The following is a 20,017-nucleotide window of genomic DNA, read 5'->3' as shown; positions in this document are numbered from 1 at the left end:
ACGGTTTCATGTAAAGACACAAAAAAATCTGCCTCTTTAGAGAAAATTTCTTATTTATTAAAATCTCTTTCAACAATCTCAAAGCACAATAAATAAGAAATATAATACTATAGTGCACAAGAAAAACTTATCATTAAAAAACTTCAATGTTAATATGGTACTCAAACAAAATTCTAATATAAGTGTAAGACAAATAGTGCATTGAATCTCAACAAATTATACCAATAATAACACACCGATAGGGTGTAATTACCATCAATATAATATAAATATATGCAAATTATCAACAATTATGTAAAATAAAATATAATATTCAACAATAGTCATATTGAAAGAAAATAAAAACATGCTTAGCAACATTAAGACTTAACATGTGATAAATACTACTTTATCTTCGTAAGCTTCATGATAAAGAGTACAATAACATAGTTAATGCTTTTACTTGATCGAGTCAAGAATTCAAAAGTACACAAAAATTTTATATTTATCTCAAATTGGAACTCTAGAAGTAATAAAATGCAAAATACTCCTACTAAAAAAAGAGTTAGAATATGATTAGAAAATGAAGTAATAAAAAATTATAGAGTTCTACTAGAGATTTTTTTTTGGAAACAGTGATAATCGTATATAATTGCATATTTATAATCTAAAAAAAGGATAAGAATAATTTATTTACAAGTTTATCCATATATGCAATCATATGATAACTTACAAGATAAAAGGAGTGTCACTCATCTTTGTGCATAAGACCAATGATCTTCAATGACTTAAAGATTATGTAATGTCATTTCAAGAAAAAAACTTCAAATATAAATCATGACTCATCAATGTGTATAAGACCAAATAAGTTTTGATGATAAAATTTCTTTCACCAAGGCACATTATTAGAGAAAAATATACTCGACACATATTTGTTACAAATTAAAAGAGTAATAAATAAGTCTAGATTTAAACAGTATAACAGTAAAAAATATAATGTATATTAAAGCATTAAATTATGTTAATGTATACAAATGACATACAATAATATACATTTCACTACATATGTTTATGTAATTTAAAATGGATAATCTTTTACACAAGTAATAACAAAGAAGGAAAATTTGTGACTAAAAATAAAAATAAAGAATGTCTAAGGAAAAATTTATGTCTCATAGTTTGTTTCATTCAAAGTTTTGATAGAATTAGGGAGGAAAACTGAATATCACTTAACGTGACTTCAAAGCAAAGTTCAGTGACAAAAGAGTCCATAAACAAATGAGACAACGATACAATGTAATATAACTCATATTACCAAGATCCTACTGCCCATAGTGTACCAAAAAATTAATTAATATAACCAAAGGGAAGTAAATTATGGAACAAGAAATCACACTAACAACAATATATGGATAGAATATCATTACTATTAATGTGATAAAATTAACACAAAATTCACATAAATATACACACGATAAGTAAGATTACAATTATGTAAATTAAGAAAAAAATTATATTTATTACAAAATTGACAATTTATACCATGCATGATTGTATAACTAATCACACAAATTCACATCATTATACCCATGATAGGTGAGTTACAATAATCCAAATTAAGAAAAAGAAAAATATACACAGAAATAGAATATTTTTTTTAATTTTTTTATCATGCATATTATGTAATAATAAAATGACCTCTAATTAATTTCTCACACTGACACAATGCTAGAGAGAGTACCTCAAACTAGAAAATGACAAAAAAATTGTAGGAATGTGTGAAAAAAAATTAAGGTACAAAAATACAAGAGTTAAATATTAAAATTCTAAGTCTCAGATTAATCAAATAAATATTTACTAATGTCCAAAAAATTCCACAAAAAACACCAACAATCTTAAAATATTAAATAAATAATATATTACAACAAAATTGGTATGGAATGTGGGCCCACGTGTTGCACCTGCGAGTTAGCGCGACCAGGGTATCCTGAAGATGGATTGAATGTAACCCACATGACAAAGTTTGACAAAGTTTTTGTAATTTTCTAGCATGGGTTTGGCTTAAAATTGATGTCTCTGCCAAAAGCCCTCAACTGATTTCAGAAATAATTTATAACCATAGGAGAAACAAATTGGAAAAAAAAATGCAGACAGGACAAAGTTTTTGTAATTACTCTCTCTTGTTCCCATGGGAAAATACATGTTCTAGCATGGGATTTTGCTTAAAATTGATGTCTCTGCAAAAGCCCTCAATTGATTTCAGAAATCATATATAAATCGGGGAATAAAAGGAACACATCTTCGTGGACAACCCAGAACCATTCTTTTTTTACCAAAATTATCTAGAAATCGTGATTTGATGGGATAATAAATTTATAATCCCCTAAAAGTGACTAGAAACACGTGAAAATAAATCGTTTATTGAATGATCTATTTTTAATTATGGATGAAAATTAAACTACTTTGTCCTACTTTCCTCCTACTTTCTTCAATGGTCCTTGCCACAATTTCTCTACTTTCTTTGCTATCCTTCTTCTAATTTCACGCTTTTTCTCTTTAAGTCAAAAAAAAAAAACAAGGATTCTCTACGTTTGTAAGATCATACCACCAATCTTCTTATCAACCTTTCATCATCATTCCATTATGACTCATCTAGGTACGCTTTCACATTTAATTTTTTTTATCATGATTTTGAGTATCAATGGGGTTCTATTCATCTTTACGCAGTAATTTCTCTCTACAAATAGAAAGCATGTGGTTGATTGGGATTGATGGTTGTCTGTTAGAATCAAATGAGGTTGATGGATTGAATCCCAACATTTGGTATCAGAGCCACCCATACTTGATTCATGTATGATGTTTGGACAACATACACACATTAGATACAATATTTTTTGAGGAAACAAATAAGATTATCACATTACTGCGGAATGAACAATGATATAAAGGGTGATTGATAACATCAAATTAATATAACAATTGTATAGTAGAGTATATTGCATGATTGACAATATGGATATGTTACATGAAAATGATTTTGTAATGTTATTTACATGCTATAAGCATGACAAATTCACAAGTAGTAAATGATACTTGGTAACAATAAATCAATATAACACATGTAGAGCAACATTGCAAAACGGTGCATGCATAGCAATTTGATGTGTTAATAGGTTATGCAATTTGGATGTGTGGTAAGACTCGACAGGATAAAATTAGAAACAGAGCTATTAGAGAGAGGGTTGGAGTAGCGCCTATTGTAGAGAAGATGGTGGAAAATAGACTTAGGTGGTTTGGGCATGTAGAGAGAAGACCGGTAGACTCTATAGTGAGGAGAGTAGACCAGATGGAGAGAAGACAAACAATTCGAGGCAGAGGAAGACCCAAAAAGACTATAAGAGAGGTTATCAAGAAGGATCTCGAACTTAATGATTTGGATAGAAGTATGGTACTTGATAGAACATTATGGCGGAAGTTGATCCATGTAGCCGACCCCACCTAGTGGGATAAGGCGTTGTTGTTGTTGTTGTTGTTGTTGTATTTATGTGTTTGTTCTTACTTTTAGAGGTCGCTGCAGTATATTAAAATAATAATCATGTGCCTCTAAAATTTAAAATAAATAAATAAAAGTTAAAATAATTTACTCAAGAAAAGTTTTAATTTTGGATTTGGTGCATCAATGTTCAAAATTTAGCTATGGTATATCACTTTAATTGTTTAGCATTTAAATAAGCTAGTTGAATCAAAATATCACCAAAGTGACCTATATTGTGTAGATTGTTCATGAGAAATCTTAACATGTGTAATTATTTATATGAATGGTGATTGACCTAAAGGAAAGTTACCATTTAACTAATTTGCATACACACATGTGATGTTAAATGTGTGATAATTAGGAGGTTTTGCATGTGAATGATAAGTCACATCAAAAGATGAGTTTGTTATTTGATATACTTTTATTATCAACGTTTGAACAACAAGGATATTACTAGCAATTAATACCACTGTCCAAAGACTTAATATTAATGGTGTACTAGATATCTTGAGATGGGATATACCATTATTTAAATGCACTGATGATTGTTACGTGAGCAGCTTATTGTATTATTTGTTTTGATCTTTTCAGTTATTGCTACTACATCTGCTAATATGAATTTGGTTCCGGATCTTAATGGTACAAATTTTAAGGACGAACAAGAGAACATGCAAATTGTTCTTGGTTGCATGGATCTAGACCTTGCATTAAGGATTGAGAAACCCTCTTCTCCTATTGATTCTAGTGCTCCTGAATAGAGGAAACTTCATGAGGAGTGAGAGTGAGATCACTCAAATCGCATGAGTCTTATGATCATTAAGCGTGGCATTCCTGAGGTCTTTGGGGGCACTGTTTCAGATGATATAACTAGTGTCAAAGAATTCCTTGCTGAAATTGAAAAGTGCAAAAAGCGATAAGGCGAAAACAAGTACTCTTCTCCATAACTTGAATGAAATGTCATGGAATACATTATGGGAATGTCAAATATTGCTTCAAAATCAAAGGCACTAAAGCTTGAGCTATCAAGAGACTTGCTTATTTATTTAGTGCTAATTTCTCTACCTTCACAATTTAATCAGTTTAAGATCTCTCTTATCACTGTCAAAAGGAGAAATGGTCTCCCAATGAGCTCATTTCATACTATGTGCAAGAAGAGGAAAGGCTGAAGCAAGAAAGGACTGAAAGTGCTCATGTTGTGAGTACCTCTAAAGACAAGGGCAAAAGAAAAAGGATTGAGGAGCCTAAGAATGAAGCTGTTAGTGGTCCAATACAAAAGAAACAAAATCAAGGTGACAACTGTTTCTTTTGTAGTAAGCCTAGACATTTAAAGAATAAATGTACCAAATATCATGCTTGGCGTGCAAAGAAATGTATTTTTCTTACTTTGGTCTATTCAGAGGTCAATTTAGCTTCAGTACCTAGAAACACTTGGTGGTTAAATTCTGGTGCCACTACTAACATTAGTGTTTCAATAAAGGGTTACCTAAGCTACCGGAAGCCAATTGATTCTGAAAGATGATCTACGTTGGAGATGGTAGATCGGTGGAGGCAAAAGCTATAGGGCATTTTAGATTATTATTATATACTAGTTTTTATTTGGATTTGAAAGACACATTTGTCGTACTGTCATTTAGACGAAATTTGGTTTCGGTTTCTTATTTGAACAAATTAGGTTATTTGTGTTTATTTGGAAACAATGTATTCAGGTTGTCAATTCAAATATTGTTGGAACTGGTTCACTCTTGGTTAATGATAATCTATATTTACTTGATACTGTAGCTTCATATGGTGAATCCTTTAATGCAGAATTGCGTGGTACTAAGCGTAGAATTGATAATACAAACTTAGGAGCATTATGGCATAAGCGCTTAGGTCACATTTCTAAGAATAGGATTGAACGACTTGTGTCAAATGGAATATTGGATTCCATTGATTTCACAAGCTTTGATGTTTGTGTTGAATGCATTAAAGGTAAACATGCCAAAAGCAAGAAATTAGGTGCATATAGAGCTACAGACGTCTTGGAATTGATGCATACAGACATTTGTGGGCCATTTCATACACCTTCATGGAATGATCAACAATATTTTATATCATTCATAGACGATTACTCCAGATATGCATACTTGTTTCTTATACATGAAAAATCCCAATCTCTAGATGTGTTCAAAACATTTAAAGTTGAAGTTGAAAATCAACTCAACAAAAGAATCAAGAGTGTCAGATCTGACCGTGATGGTGAATACTATGAACGATATGACAGTTCAGGTGAACAACGCCTGATGCCTTTTGCCAGGTACCTAGAGGAATGTAGAATCGTCCCATAGTACACAATGCCGGGGTCACCTAGCATGAATGGTGTGGCTGAAAGACGAAATAGAACTCTAAAGGATATGGTAAGAAGCATGATTTGTCATTCTAACTTACCAGAGTCACTCTGGGGAGAGGCACTAAAGACTGCAGCTTACATTCTAAATAGAGTGCCAACCAAGGCAGCTGCCAAAACACCTTATGAGTTTTGGGTTGGGAAAAAGCCTAGTCTGAAACATTTTCATGTATGAGGATGTTCAGCTGAGGCAAGGCCTTATAAGCCAAATGAAAGAAAATTGGACTCCTGAACAGTGAGCAGTTACTTTATTGGTTATTCTGAAAGATCCAGGGGCTATAAATTTTATGATCCCAAATTAAAGACAATTTTTGAGACGAGAACTGACACATTCTTTAAGGATATTGAGTTTGGGGGGAAGAATAAGGTTAGAGACTTTGTCTTAGAGGAAGAATCAGTAACAATTCTAGAATTGATTCATACAGTTGCTTTTGATAAAGCAAATTTGGAACCTTTACAAGGTATTGTTATTGAATCTCCCACTCAAGATAATTTGGTTGTTCATGAAGAACAAACTCAAGATCCTCAAGAACCTATGCTTCATGAGCCAATACCTTTGCAAAGATCTACAAGAGAAAGGAGAAGTACTATTCTAGATGATTATGTGGTATTTCTCAAGGAACATGAGGAAAATAATGGTATGATGGAAGATGATTCAGTCACCTTCCATCAAGTCATGCAAGATTCCAACTCAGAAAAGTGGATTGAAGCAATGAATGGGGCGTATAAGTCCATGCAAGACAACAAGGTTTGGGGACTTGTCCTATGTGAAACCCATTAGCTGCAAATGAATATTTAAGACCAAGTGAGATTCCAAAGGTAATGTAGAGAAGTATAAGGCTCGTCTTGTGGCGAAGGGCTATACCCAAAAGGAAGAGATTGACTTTAAAGAGACTTTCTCTCCAATTTCATCGAAAGACTCTTTTAGGACAATCATGACTCTTTTTGCACATTATGTTTTTAATCTCTGAAATTTTTTTAGCATGTTTTAGTTCCTCTAAAAATTAAAATGTATCATTGTTTGCTTGAAGCTAGGCTTGTTTAATCCAAATCTATTTTCATGCCAAACAGTAATATATTTTAATTTTACAAGAACTACATACAAAAAATTTGAAGGACCAAAAATGAACATTTCTAATTTTAAGGCACATAAAACATATTTTAGACTTAAATTTATATTATAACAATAAAACTAAAATTTTAAAATTTACAATCATCCTTTATGGGTTTTTTATTTTTTATTTTAAAATAATATCAACATGGTGTAACATGATTGATAGATAACCTTATCTCTTAAACACTTGGTCATGGATCATATAGAAAACTATTTATTAAGAGAGGTCAATCCTTTAAATAAAATTCAGTTTCTCAAAAAATTAGTAATTAACTTTGGATTAAGGAGAATATTCTACTTAAAAAAATTGATCCTCTACATATTAGGCCATATTGATTTTAGTCCACTAAAAATAATTTCATTATGTTTGGTCCTCAAATTTTCCTTTCCAAGTCTTTTGTTTAACTCCGTTATTTTTTTTTTAAATGTAGGTTACATCCACCTATTGTAGATAATATGGCTGAGATAGTCATTGCACTTGCTGATATTTGTTCATCGAATTAGGTTCCACCAACAACAGAGATAATATGAGTTTATTTGTACACACGGGTATTTCATGGCACACACACATGATCCTCACTTCCTCCCTCTTACCATATTTGTACAAGATACCCTCAATTCTTCTTCCATTAAGACCATCTCCTTTTGTAAATACACAAGGCATGTCTTCCATTGAGTTTGTCCCAATTTGCCTTCCCATTATTTATTTTTTTGGGAAGAATGAGGTTTCCTGGATGGATTCTCCACCTCAGCTAGTCACATAATATTATCCAACATCATAAAGTAACAAATTCCATTGCATTGATGCTCAAACTAAAGATCAGCGCAGAAACAAAGCTACATAGAAATCAAATGCTGGAAAGAGTATATTTGCTCCAAGACTAGCCAATTTCTACTTCCTTTTGATCCTTCCTCTTTTCTTGCTAGTTTTGGCTAATTGGTGTTACTTAGTTATAACTAGAATTTGATAATTATATACTTTAAAATAATCATCACTCCATATTTTAATTTATTTTAAATAAGTTATCATCTTAAAATTAATAAAATAATTGTATTTTTATCCTTTTTTTAAATAACATCATTAAATAAGATGTAACGACATAAATATATTTATATTATAATTTTATATGACATAAAAATAATATTTGATGAGTGAAAACAGGATACAATATTTGATGGCCCCTGAAGCACTAAAAAATCTTACATTCTTAGGATAACAGGATGTAATCTCACTTTTTTATTTAAAAATATACAAAAAAACACTAAAAAAAATATTTTCATCTCAGGACTGAGGTTGTGGAGCCATGAAGGTCCATAACTTGGTACAGTCCCACCACCTGGATCACACTATGTTGCTTGTCGTAGAGCCTTGACAAAAGCTTTGAATGTTTGCCTGGCCTCAATAATACGATGAGAATTTTTTTCAGCAAGCTGTGCTCTATATATTCTGTTAAAAGGTTTTCAAAATTGGGATATAAAGACTTAAGTTGGATTATGTAGTCAATCATGTGTCAATGCATGAAGAACGTAGTAACAATATCTCAAATTTTCTAACCTATGTGGCTATAGGATTACATCAAAGAACCCGTGATAAAAAACATCTATAAACATTCAGTTTCTTTCATAATGATATGCACAAATATATTTACAGATTTAATGACTTAATAACTGATTATGACCTAAGTTCTATGTATTAATACCTGCCTGCCAAATGTGAAGTGTCATACCAGACGTGTTCACCAAGGATTCGAAGAAATGCTACAAAATTTTCAACTTCAATGAAGTAATTAAACATGCATAAACTACCCGATCATATGTCCCAACCCTGGGTATCTCCAAATTATAACTTAGATGTGGTCGGCCAGACAAATCCTGAGAAAGTAAGTGAGCGAGGAACCCATAATGGAAGTAGAGAGAAAATAAGAGAAATTTGATTGCTTGACTAAAAAAAAGATGAACAGAAAGATAAAGATCTCTCCTCCAAGGATTTTCCTCCAATGTCAAGAAATCTGGATGACATTTCCTTCTACTGCCACTCCTATTTAAGCTAAAACTTCCGTCCTTCTAACCACTCTAACTAACTACTGATGTGATGCTCTACCATAGCTAACTGTTGATATCTGGGAATCTGAACAGTAAGGGAGGAAAGATATCCTAAAGTAATTAAGTATATAAAAGATTTATAGTGGGAAAATAAGCTTATAAAAAGTGATAAGATTGGACACCAGAACTTTCTAATAATCCAGAAGCATTGTGTACACAGTACAAGTACTTCTAGAGCTAATTAATGAATGAGCCTCAGCACAAGCTCATATGTGTGGTGCCCCTTTGTCCGAAGTAACCAAACTTTACGAGTAGTTTGAATTCCTTGATGCACATTACCAATATGACAGCATAGAACTATCAAGGTTACAAATACAAAAAGTTCAAACGTGTTTATAAGCAAGAACAAATCACAAATCACACTTTCCCACAACATACATGTTAACAGTAAAAATAATTGATTATTACTACAAACAGTATGCAAATTACCAGTGAAACATGTATTAATGCTTCATCAAGTGGAGCAGAGAAGTTACCAACCCGGTTAATACCCTTCCTATCACCAAGAGCCTGCAGCAAAGCCTGAAGATGTAGTAATGAAACCTCTTAGTTTTAACAGGATAGTAGATAAATGCAAATTTATTAACGACTAGTGTAATTATCCCTGTAGCTATAAGATTAGAATTGGCATTATAATCGTTAAAATTATCAGCAATTACTTAGATGCCATTGTGTGTAGAAAGGAAAAGGTGAATTATAAAGATATCACTTGCACATCAATCTCCAATGCAAGATAATGAAGCACATTTGAGTTTCAAGGAGCAATTGTAATATAGAAAACCAAAAGAAACGAAAGAATCAACTCATGTAATGGTTTACATACTGTTCCAATAGCAAGGGAACGTCTTCATTTGTGTGATGATCATCAATATGTACATCACCTGTAGCCTTTACGTGTACATCGAACAGCCCATGTGAAGCAAGTTGCTGAAAAATCACAACCAAGTTTAGTTTCCATAACTATTATCTCAATTGAATAATTTTATATCCTTAGTAACCTTTAATGTTAAGTTTTCAAGATACAAAGCAAAAAACAAAAGACTCCAGATTTATGATCAGGTTCTGACAATGCAAATCTTTCCAAGGAGATATATTCTTTCCTAGACAAGTTGAAACTCTAAAGTTTATATAATTAGAAAAAAACCAAAGTCTTACATTGGTTAGAGATAGTCTCAGATAGAGTATATAAGTGAGGGCAATCCTCACTCTATGAACTAGCTTTTAGGGTTGAGTTAGGTCCAAATTTATTCTTAGTATTAGAGTCTATCCTAGATCCATTTAAAAAGACGACGCACCAAGTTCAAAAAGTGTTAGACATAAGGGGGTGAATTAGAAAAAAACTCAAATCTCACTTTGACTAGAGATAGTTTCAAGATAGAGTTTATAAGGTGAGGACAACCCTCACCCTATGAGTTAACTTTTAGGGTTGAGTTAGACCCCATATTTCTTCTCGTATCGTATCCCCCTAGCCTTTCATCTCTTTCATTTCACATTACGGTGCTCATTATTCTATTATAGCAAGAAATTTGATGGAATAATATGTATTTTCATGTTGGATGGCTTTTACTAAAGCTAAGATCTAGTGTACAGAGGATTATTCATTGTATAATACTCCAATTAATTATACAGAGAAAAAAATTATACTAATTAACTGTTTTAATCATCCTGATACATAAGAATCCTGCATAGTTATCAAGTCTCTGCTTACCGTTAGAGAATCATTTATCAACCATATCTGCAACTTATGCTTACTATCCTCCAACTTTGCGGCCATCAATAAATATAACCACAATTGTAGCCACTAGCCTAATGTAAGGTATAATAGTTGTTCTTTTATACACTCGTTAAACAAAAATGAAGAGTCTATAATAAGGTTAAAACATAATAAATCTAACAACTCAGTTTTGTTATTTTTGCATGTATTATATAGGAAATTGGAAAAGACATAATACAACAACTATTTGAAATAACAAGTTTTACAAGTCCAGATAATCAAACAAGCAAAACTACAGCCACTTTAGAATCAATGGCTATACACATGTATGAAAAAAAAAGAGACTAATTATTTAATTTAAAAACAAATTGCAACATAGACATAACATATCCGTGACATTAATGACAAAGATTATTTTTAATATTGACAAATTCTTTAGCAATCAACTAAAACTTAATTAATCCTTGAATTTAAGGTTTAGTTAGTGTAATTTTAAATTTTAGTAAAAGACTCCTTAGTCCCTATAGTTTTCTCTAAACGTTTTAGTTATGCAATTCTGTTAACTACGACTACGAGATTACAACAGAGTGAACAGACACTGCACCGTGCTTGTGTTGATGCTAACACCAACCCCAAACCCTCCCTCCCATTCCGATGCATGCGTGCACCTTCTCCAATCTGCAATCAAATCACGAGACCCATTCATCGGAAGATGCATTCACGCTCGAATCATCAAACACGGCCTTCGCTACCTCGGCGTCTTCCTCACAAACAACCTCCTCAACCTCTACGTCAAAACCGGCTCCTCCTCTGACGCCCATCGCCTGTTCGATGAAATGCCCCTTAAGACCACCTTCTCATGGAACACCATTCTCTCCGCGCATGCCAAGGCTGGCAACTTGGACTCCGCGCGCCGAGTGTTTGATGAAATTCCCCAACCAGATTCTGTGTCCTGGACCACCATGATAGTGGGGTATAACCACTTGGGTCTTTTCAAAAGCGCTGTTCACGCGTTTCTCCGAATGGTTTCCTCTGGAATTTCGCCGACCCAGTTCACGTTTACCAATGTTCTTGCCTCATGTGCTGCAGCTCAGGCTCTGGATGTTGGAAAGAAGGTTCATTCCTTTGTCGTAAAACTGGGGCAATCCGGGGTTGTTCCCGTGGCAAACTCACTGCTTAACATGTATGCAAAGTGTGGTGATTCTGTTATGGCAAAGGTTGTTTTTGACCGGATGAGGCTGAAGGATACATCTACTTGGAATACTATGATTTCTATGCATATGCAGTTTTGTCAATTTGACCTTGCACTTGCACTCTTTGATCAAATGACTGACCCGGATATTGTCTCTTGGAATTCCATCATCACTGGGTACTGTCATCAGGGATATGACATCAGAGCCTTGGAAACATTTTCTTTTATGCTTAAGAGTTCGTCTTTGAAGCCAGATAAGTTCACCTTGGGAAGTGTTCTGTCAGCTTGTGCCAATCGGGAAAGCTTGAAACTTGGGAAACAAATCCATGCACATATTGTAAGAGCCGATGTTGACATCGCTGGGGCAGTGGGGAATGCCCTGATCTCAATGTATGCGAAATCGGGTGCTGTTGAAGTTGCTCATAGGATTGTAGAAATAACCGGTACTCCAAGTCTTAATGTTATAGCATTCACGTCACTGTTGGATGGCTATTTCAAAATTGGGGATATAGACCCTGCAAGAGCCATATTTGATTCATTGAAGCACCGTGATGTAGTTGCCTGGACTGCCATGATTGTTGGTTATGCACAGAATGGCTTAATTAGTGATGCTTTGGTGCTGTTTAGGTTAATGATTAGAGAAGGTCCAAAGCCAAACAACTATACCCTGGCAGCGGTATTAAGTGTCATTTCAAGTTTGGCTTCTCTGGATCACGGTAAGCAGCTTCATGCAGTTGCCATAAGATTGGAAGAAGTATCATCAGTTTCTGTGGGTAATGCTTTGATTACCATGTACTCAAGATCTGGTAGCATCAAAGATGCTAGAAAAATATTCAATCACATATGCTCCTACAGGGATACATTGACTTGGACTTCCATGATTTTATCTCTAGCTCAACATGGTCTTGGAAATGAGGCCATAGAACTGTTTGAAAAGATGCTGAGAATTAACCTAAAGCCTGATCACATTACTTATGTTGGTGTGTTGTCTGCTTGCACGCATGTGGGATTGGTAGAACAGGGTAAAAGTTACTTTAATTTGATGAAAAATGTTCATAACATTGAACCCACTTCTAGCCACTATGCATGCATGATTGACCTGCTTGGACGTGCTGGATTGCTTGAAGAAGCATATAATTTTATTAGAAATATGCCTATTGAACCAGATGTTGTAGCTTGGGGTTCGCTTTTGTCTTCGTGTAGGGTTCATAAATATGTTGATTTGGCTAAAGTGGCTGCTGAAAAATTGCTTCTTATTGATCCTAATAATAGTGGGGCTTACTTAGCGCTTGCTAATACACTTTCAGCCTGTGGTAAATGGGAGGATGCTGCTAAGGTTAGGAAGTCAATGAAGGACAAAGCAGTAAAGAAAGAACAAGGATTCAGTTGGGTTCAAATCAAGAACAAAGTCCATATTTTTGGGGTTGAGGATGCTCTTCACCCGCAAAGAGATGCAATCTACTGTATGATTTCCAAAATATGGAAGGAGATAAAGAAAATGGGCTTTATTCCTGACACCAATTCTGTATTGCATGACCTAGAGCAAGAAGTGAAAGAACAGATCCTTAGACATCATAGTGAAAAACTCGCCATTGCATTTGCATTAATAAATACACCAAAGCATACTACAGTGAGGATCATGAAGAACCTTAGAGTCTGTAATGACTGTCATTCTGCCATAAGATATATCTCTTTGCTTGTGGAAAGAGAAATTATAGTAAGAGATGCAACGCGTTTTCATCATTTTAAGGATGGTTCTTGCTCCTGTCAGGATTACTGGTAGAAGAAACAGGTGGATTTCATGTCTTAAAGGGAATGAGTGGAAGAATGATTGAGTCAATCAAGCTTGCAGGTGAAGTCTCATATTACCAAATTGGACATGTTCAGCAACGTTGGATTTAAATCAATCACTTCAGATAACTCAGTGAACCCTCTTAGGCTAGTCTGCGAAGGTTCTAACTTCTAGGTATTTATATAAGTGATAACCCGTTCATATTGACTGGTGCTGACTTAGTCTGGAAGTGGTAACGGTATTCTACTACTGTTGAGTAGGCAATTTATTTTTTCTGCTTTGTCGGCCTGCAGGAAAGTTGCTCTACAACAATCGTAAGAGCATTTCGAGGAGCATTGTTACAATCAAAGACTCAACCCGAAGCAACACAGAGCATGGTGAGCAAGAAATAGGACCAAACACAGAAACAACTCAGGAAGCAGAATTCAAGCTAGAAACAGGGTCGAGCAAGGAAAAAGCTTCAAGGCCAAAAAGGGAAATTGTTAAACCTCAATACCTCAAGGATTTTGTGGAAAAATAGTAGCTGGCAAGAGTGGTGCTCAGCAATTGCAGCAACGTAGCAATTCCCCCTTTGTCTGCTGAGGTGGCACCAGTCCATTAGGAAGCATATTCCTTTTGTTTTTGTTTTTTTCTCCAAGGCAATATGCCACAAGAATCCATTAGAATTGTTAGTAGCAGAAAACGAGTCTATATAAAGCAGGGCAATGTATCTAATTGATAAGCAATAATACAAGAATTTTCCCATTTCTCCCTTTAATTCTGGAGGTGCCTAGACCTCGAAAGCTAGGAGAGTTACCTTGGTTCTTAACAAGCATAAAACATGAGCCTACAAAAACATAGGTGTCATAGGAAACTATAAATTTTTAGTGGATTGGCTTTTTTTAATCTAGGTTTTAAAATGCCTGTCTAGAATCGCGATTTAGAGTTACGCGACAGCAATTGTCAATTGTGACTGCATTTATCTGCAATTTTCCACAACATAAAAGATAACAAAGAAATCTGCATATAAAACAGCAGCTGATCCTTTTATTTTCCTTGTAAATGCAGAAGATGCCTCTTCCTCCAAGCATTTACCCAAGATTGACATCAAGTTCTACTCTAAGCGCAGGCTTTAGCTTACCATAAGATTAAGGTATATAAAGATTAGTGGATATTTTTAATAAATTACAAATCTAAAAACAGGTTAATATTCCACAATGCGGAGCAAGATTGTTTCTCTAGCTAGTGCTTCGTAGCGGCCTGTTTGGTTCATTTACAAACCAAATTCAAATTCAAATTAATATATTTTGAAAATCAATCAATCAATCAAAATAATACATTTATGTCTTATTAATATATTTAGAACAAAAATTAATCCAAAATTAATTTTACTTATTTATGAAATTAAAATTAAATTAACTCATCCTAAAGGTTTTTTTTTCATATGAATACACCTTCTCTTTCCTGTTTTTTCTTAATCTACACTACTTTACATTAATTCCAAATATACACTACTGTAACTTTCTCTCTCCTTTTTGTTTATTTTTAATTTAAAATATTATAAAACATAAATATTATATTATATAATTTTTTTAATTGGTTTTAAAATTACTTATTTATTAAATTAAATTTTTTAATTTTATTTTTTAATTTTTTTAAAGAAAAAATATACAAATAAAGAAAAATAAAAAAATTGGATAAAATTAGAGTATAATTTTTTTAGTTACTTTGTATGTACTTTTGTAGTTAAATTAATGTGTTGTTGATATCTTTTTATGTTTGTTAATTAAAAAAATAAGAAAATTAGTTATTAGTATTAAAATAAACTAAAAAACACAGCAAAAAATAATTGATACATCTATCTTATGCAATAGACATAAAATTTCAAAGAGTTCATTTTCTTTTAAAAATTAAAAAACAAAATTATAAAATTTAATTTAATCAATAAGTAATTTTAAAACCAATTAAAAAATTATATAATATAATAATTATATTTTATAATATTTTAAATTAAAAAAACAAAAGGAGAGAGAAAGTCCCAAGTAATATATATTGAGAATTAAATTGCAAAGTAGTGTAGATCGAAAAAAGTAGAAGAGAGAAGATATATTTACGAAAAAAAAATTGATACTAAATTTATGACAATTTGTCTAATTTCAATTGATTTTTAATAATAAGTCTGAATAAATTCAAATTCGAATTAATATACATGCAACTGATAAATGATTAAATGATTTTTTGCATTTTAATTAGTAATATAAGAGCAAATTTCTCACTATTTTTTGCATTAGGTGAACCATATTATAAATACATAAGATTAATTTTAGTTTCCATTTTGAATATATATTGATTTTTAGAAGCTTTAATGACTTGCATTTTTAGAAACTTTTTTGATTTATTTTTGGTTTAGATGTGTTTTCTATCCCTGATATATATTCAACTTTTGCATTTGGTACCTAATAAATTTTTTCCTCAAATCGGGTCCTTAATATTTGAAAAAAATTGTTTGAGATCCTTGCCTCGGGATTTATTAACTGCTTACATGATCATTAACCGGACACGTTGGCATGCGACGTGTGATGTCACATGTACTCATTGCCATGTTAAGGACCTCCACTATGTGCCGTTAGATATGTAAGTTCACGCTGTCAATGAAAGATTTTGAAAAAAAAATGGTTTCCTTGTGTAATATCACTCAATCAACGAGTACACATGTGACATTACATGTCGCATGCCAACATGTGTCCGGTTAATAACCACGTAAACAATTAATGAATCTAGATTAACGACAAGGATCTCAGACAAAACTTTTCAAATACTAAGGACCCGATTCGAATGAATAATTTATCAGGGATCAAATGTAAAAGTTGGGTATATATCAAGGACCAAAAATATATTTGAACCTATATATTTTATAAAAATCAATGCTTTTACTTTTTATCAGTCCAAAGTCTTTCTTTAATTTGAACAGAAATGTCTTGTGTCTAAGTTTTTTATATGGTGAGTCCAATAGAGGACATGCTTTTGCATAAATATTTCCTGTGGACAATCCTTCTTTTAGGATGGGAAAAGTTTAGCTGAGTTGAGTTTTGAGAATTCATCAGAATTAAGACATATCTCAAGGCCCAACGAGCATTTATAAAAATATTTATAAATCATCTACCAACAAATTCCTCACATTAGCAATAGATTTGAACTCATCCCTATGGGATATCAGTTTGATCCTTATCAATTGGATCAACCTTTGTTAGCACCCCAGCACAATCTTTTTTTCATAAGAAATGTTCTCTCTGAATGATTCATTATTTTTTAAAGTAATTTTTACAATACTTTCACATATCTTTTCAAAATAGACTATGTTTTTTTATTCGTAAAATGGACTATATTTAAAAAAGCATTTTTGTCTTTAAAATTGTCTAAGTTATATATACCAAATTTCAAAAGCAAAAACAAAAGTATTTAATGACAAAAAGACAAAGTATATGTTCTCGATACATTTCAAGCTTATCAAAATAAGAAGTCAACTTATTTATTTTGATAAGTTGACACCATTGCAAGACAAAAGAGAAAGACATAAAAGAATTTTGTTAAGTTAATAAAAGATTTTTGTCTCTCTCTTCAAAAAAACATATCCACTCCATATAAAGACATGAAGAAATAATATTTACATTAAATGCATATAAGAATGGAAAAATTGTTATCTTTCAATAAATTATTTCTCAAATCTATATATAAGACATCAATGTTCAAGAAAATAAACAATAAATGAATCAAACCAATCATTTCATAGTTTTTAATATACTCTCATTTTCATATAGCTCTTGGTAAAGAGATTGTGAGTGTCCATCATTTCAAACTCTCACTTAAGTGAGTTACCTTAACAACTTTTATGTATGAGAGAAATCCTAAGGAGGCTTAGGGTTAAAAAAAAAAATACTTGGTTTCTAACTTGTGTGTGAAATGTTACTATTTTTATAGCTCTTGGACTTAGATGCAGCTCTTGGATTAATTTAAAACACACACATAAGGGTTACTTTGTCATTGTTTTATACCTATGCAAGCGCACAGACTCTAACGAGAGTTACTTTTTTTTAAGGCAATACGATTATCTCGTACCATTAAAAATGGCAACACTAATACAATCATGAATAATTATGAAACGAATGCAGACTGGCATAGAATCTAGATGCTCGAGCTAACGATTAAGTGATTATATTGGGTTGTCTGCGGACTAAACTCAAAGATGAGTTCTGAGTTGATCTCAGTTTCTATTTACATGAAACAACGATAAATCCAGACTCTATAGTGGCACTAGTGGTGGAAAGCATGTTGTCATACACATATTTGCAGTCCGTCTCAAAGACTATATTGTGGAGGTTCAGATTTGTGGCCTAATTGATGGCTGAGAGGAGAGTTGTAGCCTCGGCTTCATGTATGAGGGGGATCCCTGAGTTGCAGCTGTTTGTAATTACAGCAACTTGTTGTCTCTACCATTGAAAACATCATGAATAATATCTTCCCTCCAATTTCTGGCTAAAGGATCAATGAGCTCACAAACTCGAAGGTCTTCGAAGCCTTCCAAGGTTGGGGACTGAATGTAAGGGTTATCTTTGCAACAAAGCCAAGAATCCTTCCATGCATTATTTTTGAACCATTCCCCAAACACTATCTAGTGCCTTGTTTAACCAATGTCCGAGAAGAATAGATGCTACGTGATGTGAAACTTGAATTTTGGCCCAAGCTAGCTCGAAGAAAGTTTTCATTAGGAAAATATTTGAATTTGAAAACTCTTATAATAATTAGGGGTGGGTAAACAGGTCTAGGTCCATGTACTGGTCCGTGGGATTCGCAGTATGCGCGGGTTACGGACAAATTTTTTTAAACGGTCATTGGTTATGTCATATTTTTTGGCCCGCCCCGCCTAACCCACGGACTATGCGAGTTTGACCCGCGAGGTCCGCGGGTTGCCCGCAATTCGCATTAGATTTGATTTATTTGACCTTGACCCAATTAAGTAGGTTTGATTTTCTCTTTTTTACTTTAAACTTTTCTTTTAAAACAACAGATAAAAATATATTAGATAAGATAAATATTTAAAGATAAAAATAAAAGATTTAAATTAAAAGATGATAAAGATAAAAAAAGATAAGATAAGATAAATAAAAGATAATAGAAACAAAAGATTAAGATAAAAAAGATAAGTGATAGTATGCTAAAAATCTTTCTTTTGATATTTTCTCGATCTTTTTCTCTTTTTATCTATCTTTTTCATATATGCAAACTATAAATAATAAAAATATCAATTCTTATCATTTAAGCCACAAATAATTGTTAAATAAATATTTTTAAAGATATTTTAATATATTTTTATTATAAAAAATAGCTCACATAAGAGATGGAGAAGACTCAAACTACTTCAAATATGGAATCATTTGTTGTTGGAGATGTTTAAATTTAATATTTTAGATTTATTGTTTGGATTTTCTTTTGTTAAGACATTATTTATTTTATTGATGTAATTGACTAATTATTGAGATTTTATTTACATTTGTATTGAACTTAATTTTATTGTATTATATTTTTATTAAAATTGAAATTCTTTTAAAATTAGGCTCGTCCGTTTGACCCGCGGGGCGGGGACGGACCAATTTATTTGGTCCGTGTAAGAAGCGGGGCAGACTGGCCCGGTCCGCTGCTAATGCGGGCGAGCCTTACGCGGGGCGGGCTGGCCCGCTTACCTACTCCTAATAATAATAACATCTTGGTTAGAGATATATAATACACAATATCCTTTGTAAAATAAAATAGACTTTGTCTAATTAAAGTTAAAATGCTAATTAATATAGACTTTAACGAGTGCAATATAATATACATTAATTATCAGTATCACTAGAATTTTCTTGTATTAATTTAAGGCTTAAATATATTTTTACTCCTTAATAAATATTAGTTTTTTGTGTTTGATCTCTAATAAAATTTTTCTTCGTGATGGATACCTAATATTTGAAAATTTTTGTCCGAGATTTCTATCATTAGTCAGAATCTGTTATTTGCTTACATGGACGTTAACCGACCACATGTGATTTTTATCTAACTGAGATTACACGCAAGATTGTTTTTTTTAAATAAAAAAAAAGAAGTAAAAGACAATGTCATTTTATTGTGTGGTTTCAATCTTTTTGTTTCTCTATTTTCCTTGGTCTCCTTTGGCATCACATAATCA

At 32.5% G+C, this 20,017-nt stretch overlaps 2 protein-coding genes across 3 annotated transcripts; one reads left to right on the top strand and one right to left on the bottom strand.

The window, feature by feature from the left end:
• Nucleotides 1-8,172: 8,172 nt before the first annotated feature.
• Nucleotides 8,173-10,891, bottom strand: LOC113000398 (imidazoleglycerol-phosphate dehydratase, chloroplastic). Its single transcript, XM_026127015.2, has 4 exons — nucleotides 10,826-10,891; nucleotides 9,961-10,044; nucleotides 9,547-9,660; nucleotides 8,173-8,886 (listed from the first exon to the last, which is right to left on the bottom strand). Exons 1-4 carry the CDS (start codon nucleotides 10,889-10,891, stop codon nucleotides 8,773-8,775), a joined length of 378 nt encoding a protein of 125 aa, XP_025982800.1. The 3' UTR covers nucleotides 8,173-8,772.
• Nucleotides 10,892-11,352: 461 nt separating this feature from the next.
• Nucleotides 11,353-14,559, top strand: LOC100813220 (pentatricopeptide repeat-containing protein At2g22070). Of its 2 annotated transcripts, none has more exons than XM_003520068.5 (2): nucleotides 11,353-13,875; nucleotides 14,109-14,559. In XM_003520068.5, the coding sequence occupies exon 1, from the start codon at nucleotides 11,449-11,451 to the stop codon at nucleotides 13,804-13,806; it is 2,358 nt and encodes a 785-aa protein (XP_003520116.1). In that variant the 5' UTR covers nucleotides 11,353-11,448; the 3' UTR covers nucleotides 13,807-13,875; nucleotides 14,109-14,559. The 2 variants fall into 2 exon arrangements, with proteins under 2 accessions (XP_003520116.1, XP_006574948.1); XM_006574885.4 differs by having other exon boundaries at nucleotides 11,353-13,989.
• The last annotated feature ends 5,458 nt before the right edge of the window (nucleotides 14,560-20,017 follow it).

This window comes from Glycine max, chromosome 2 (assembly GCF_000004515.6).
Source record: "Glycine max cultivar Williams 82 chromosome 2, Glycine_max_v4.0, whole genome shotgun sequence".
NCBI classification, from domain to species: Eukaryota; Viridiplantae; Streptophyta; class Magnoliopsida; order Fabales; family Fabaceae; genus Glycine; species Glycine max.
Note: the sequence above shows the minus strand (reverse complement) of the source record. Positions and strands in the feature narration are given on the sequence as shown.

What these genes read in the sequence shown, in the direction of transcription:
- LOC113000398 (XM_026127015.2), bottom strand. Translation starts at nt 10,891, where the DNA reads ATGGCCGCAAAGTTGGAGGATAGTAAGCATAAGTTGCAGATATGGTTG. An exon ending in TGATAAATGATTCTCTAACG is followed by an intron (nt 10,045 to 10,825) that starts GTAAGCAGAGAC and finishes GTGATTTTTCAG; the next exon opens with CAACTTGCTTCACATGGGCT. An exon ending in CATTAATACATGTTTCACTG is followed by an intron (nt 8,887 to 9,546) that starts GTAATTTGCATA and finishes TTACTTTCTCAG; the next exon opens with GATTTGTCTGGCCGACCACA.
- LOC100813220 (XM_003520068.5), top strand. Translation starts at nt 11,449, where the DNA reads ATGCTAACACCAACCCCAAACCCTCCCTCCCATTCCGATGCATGCGTG.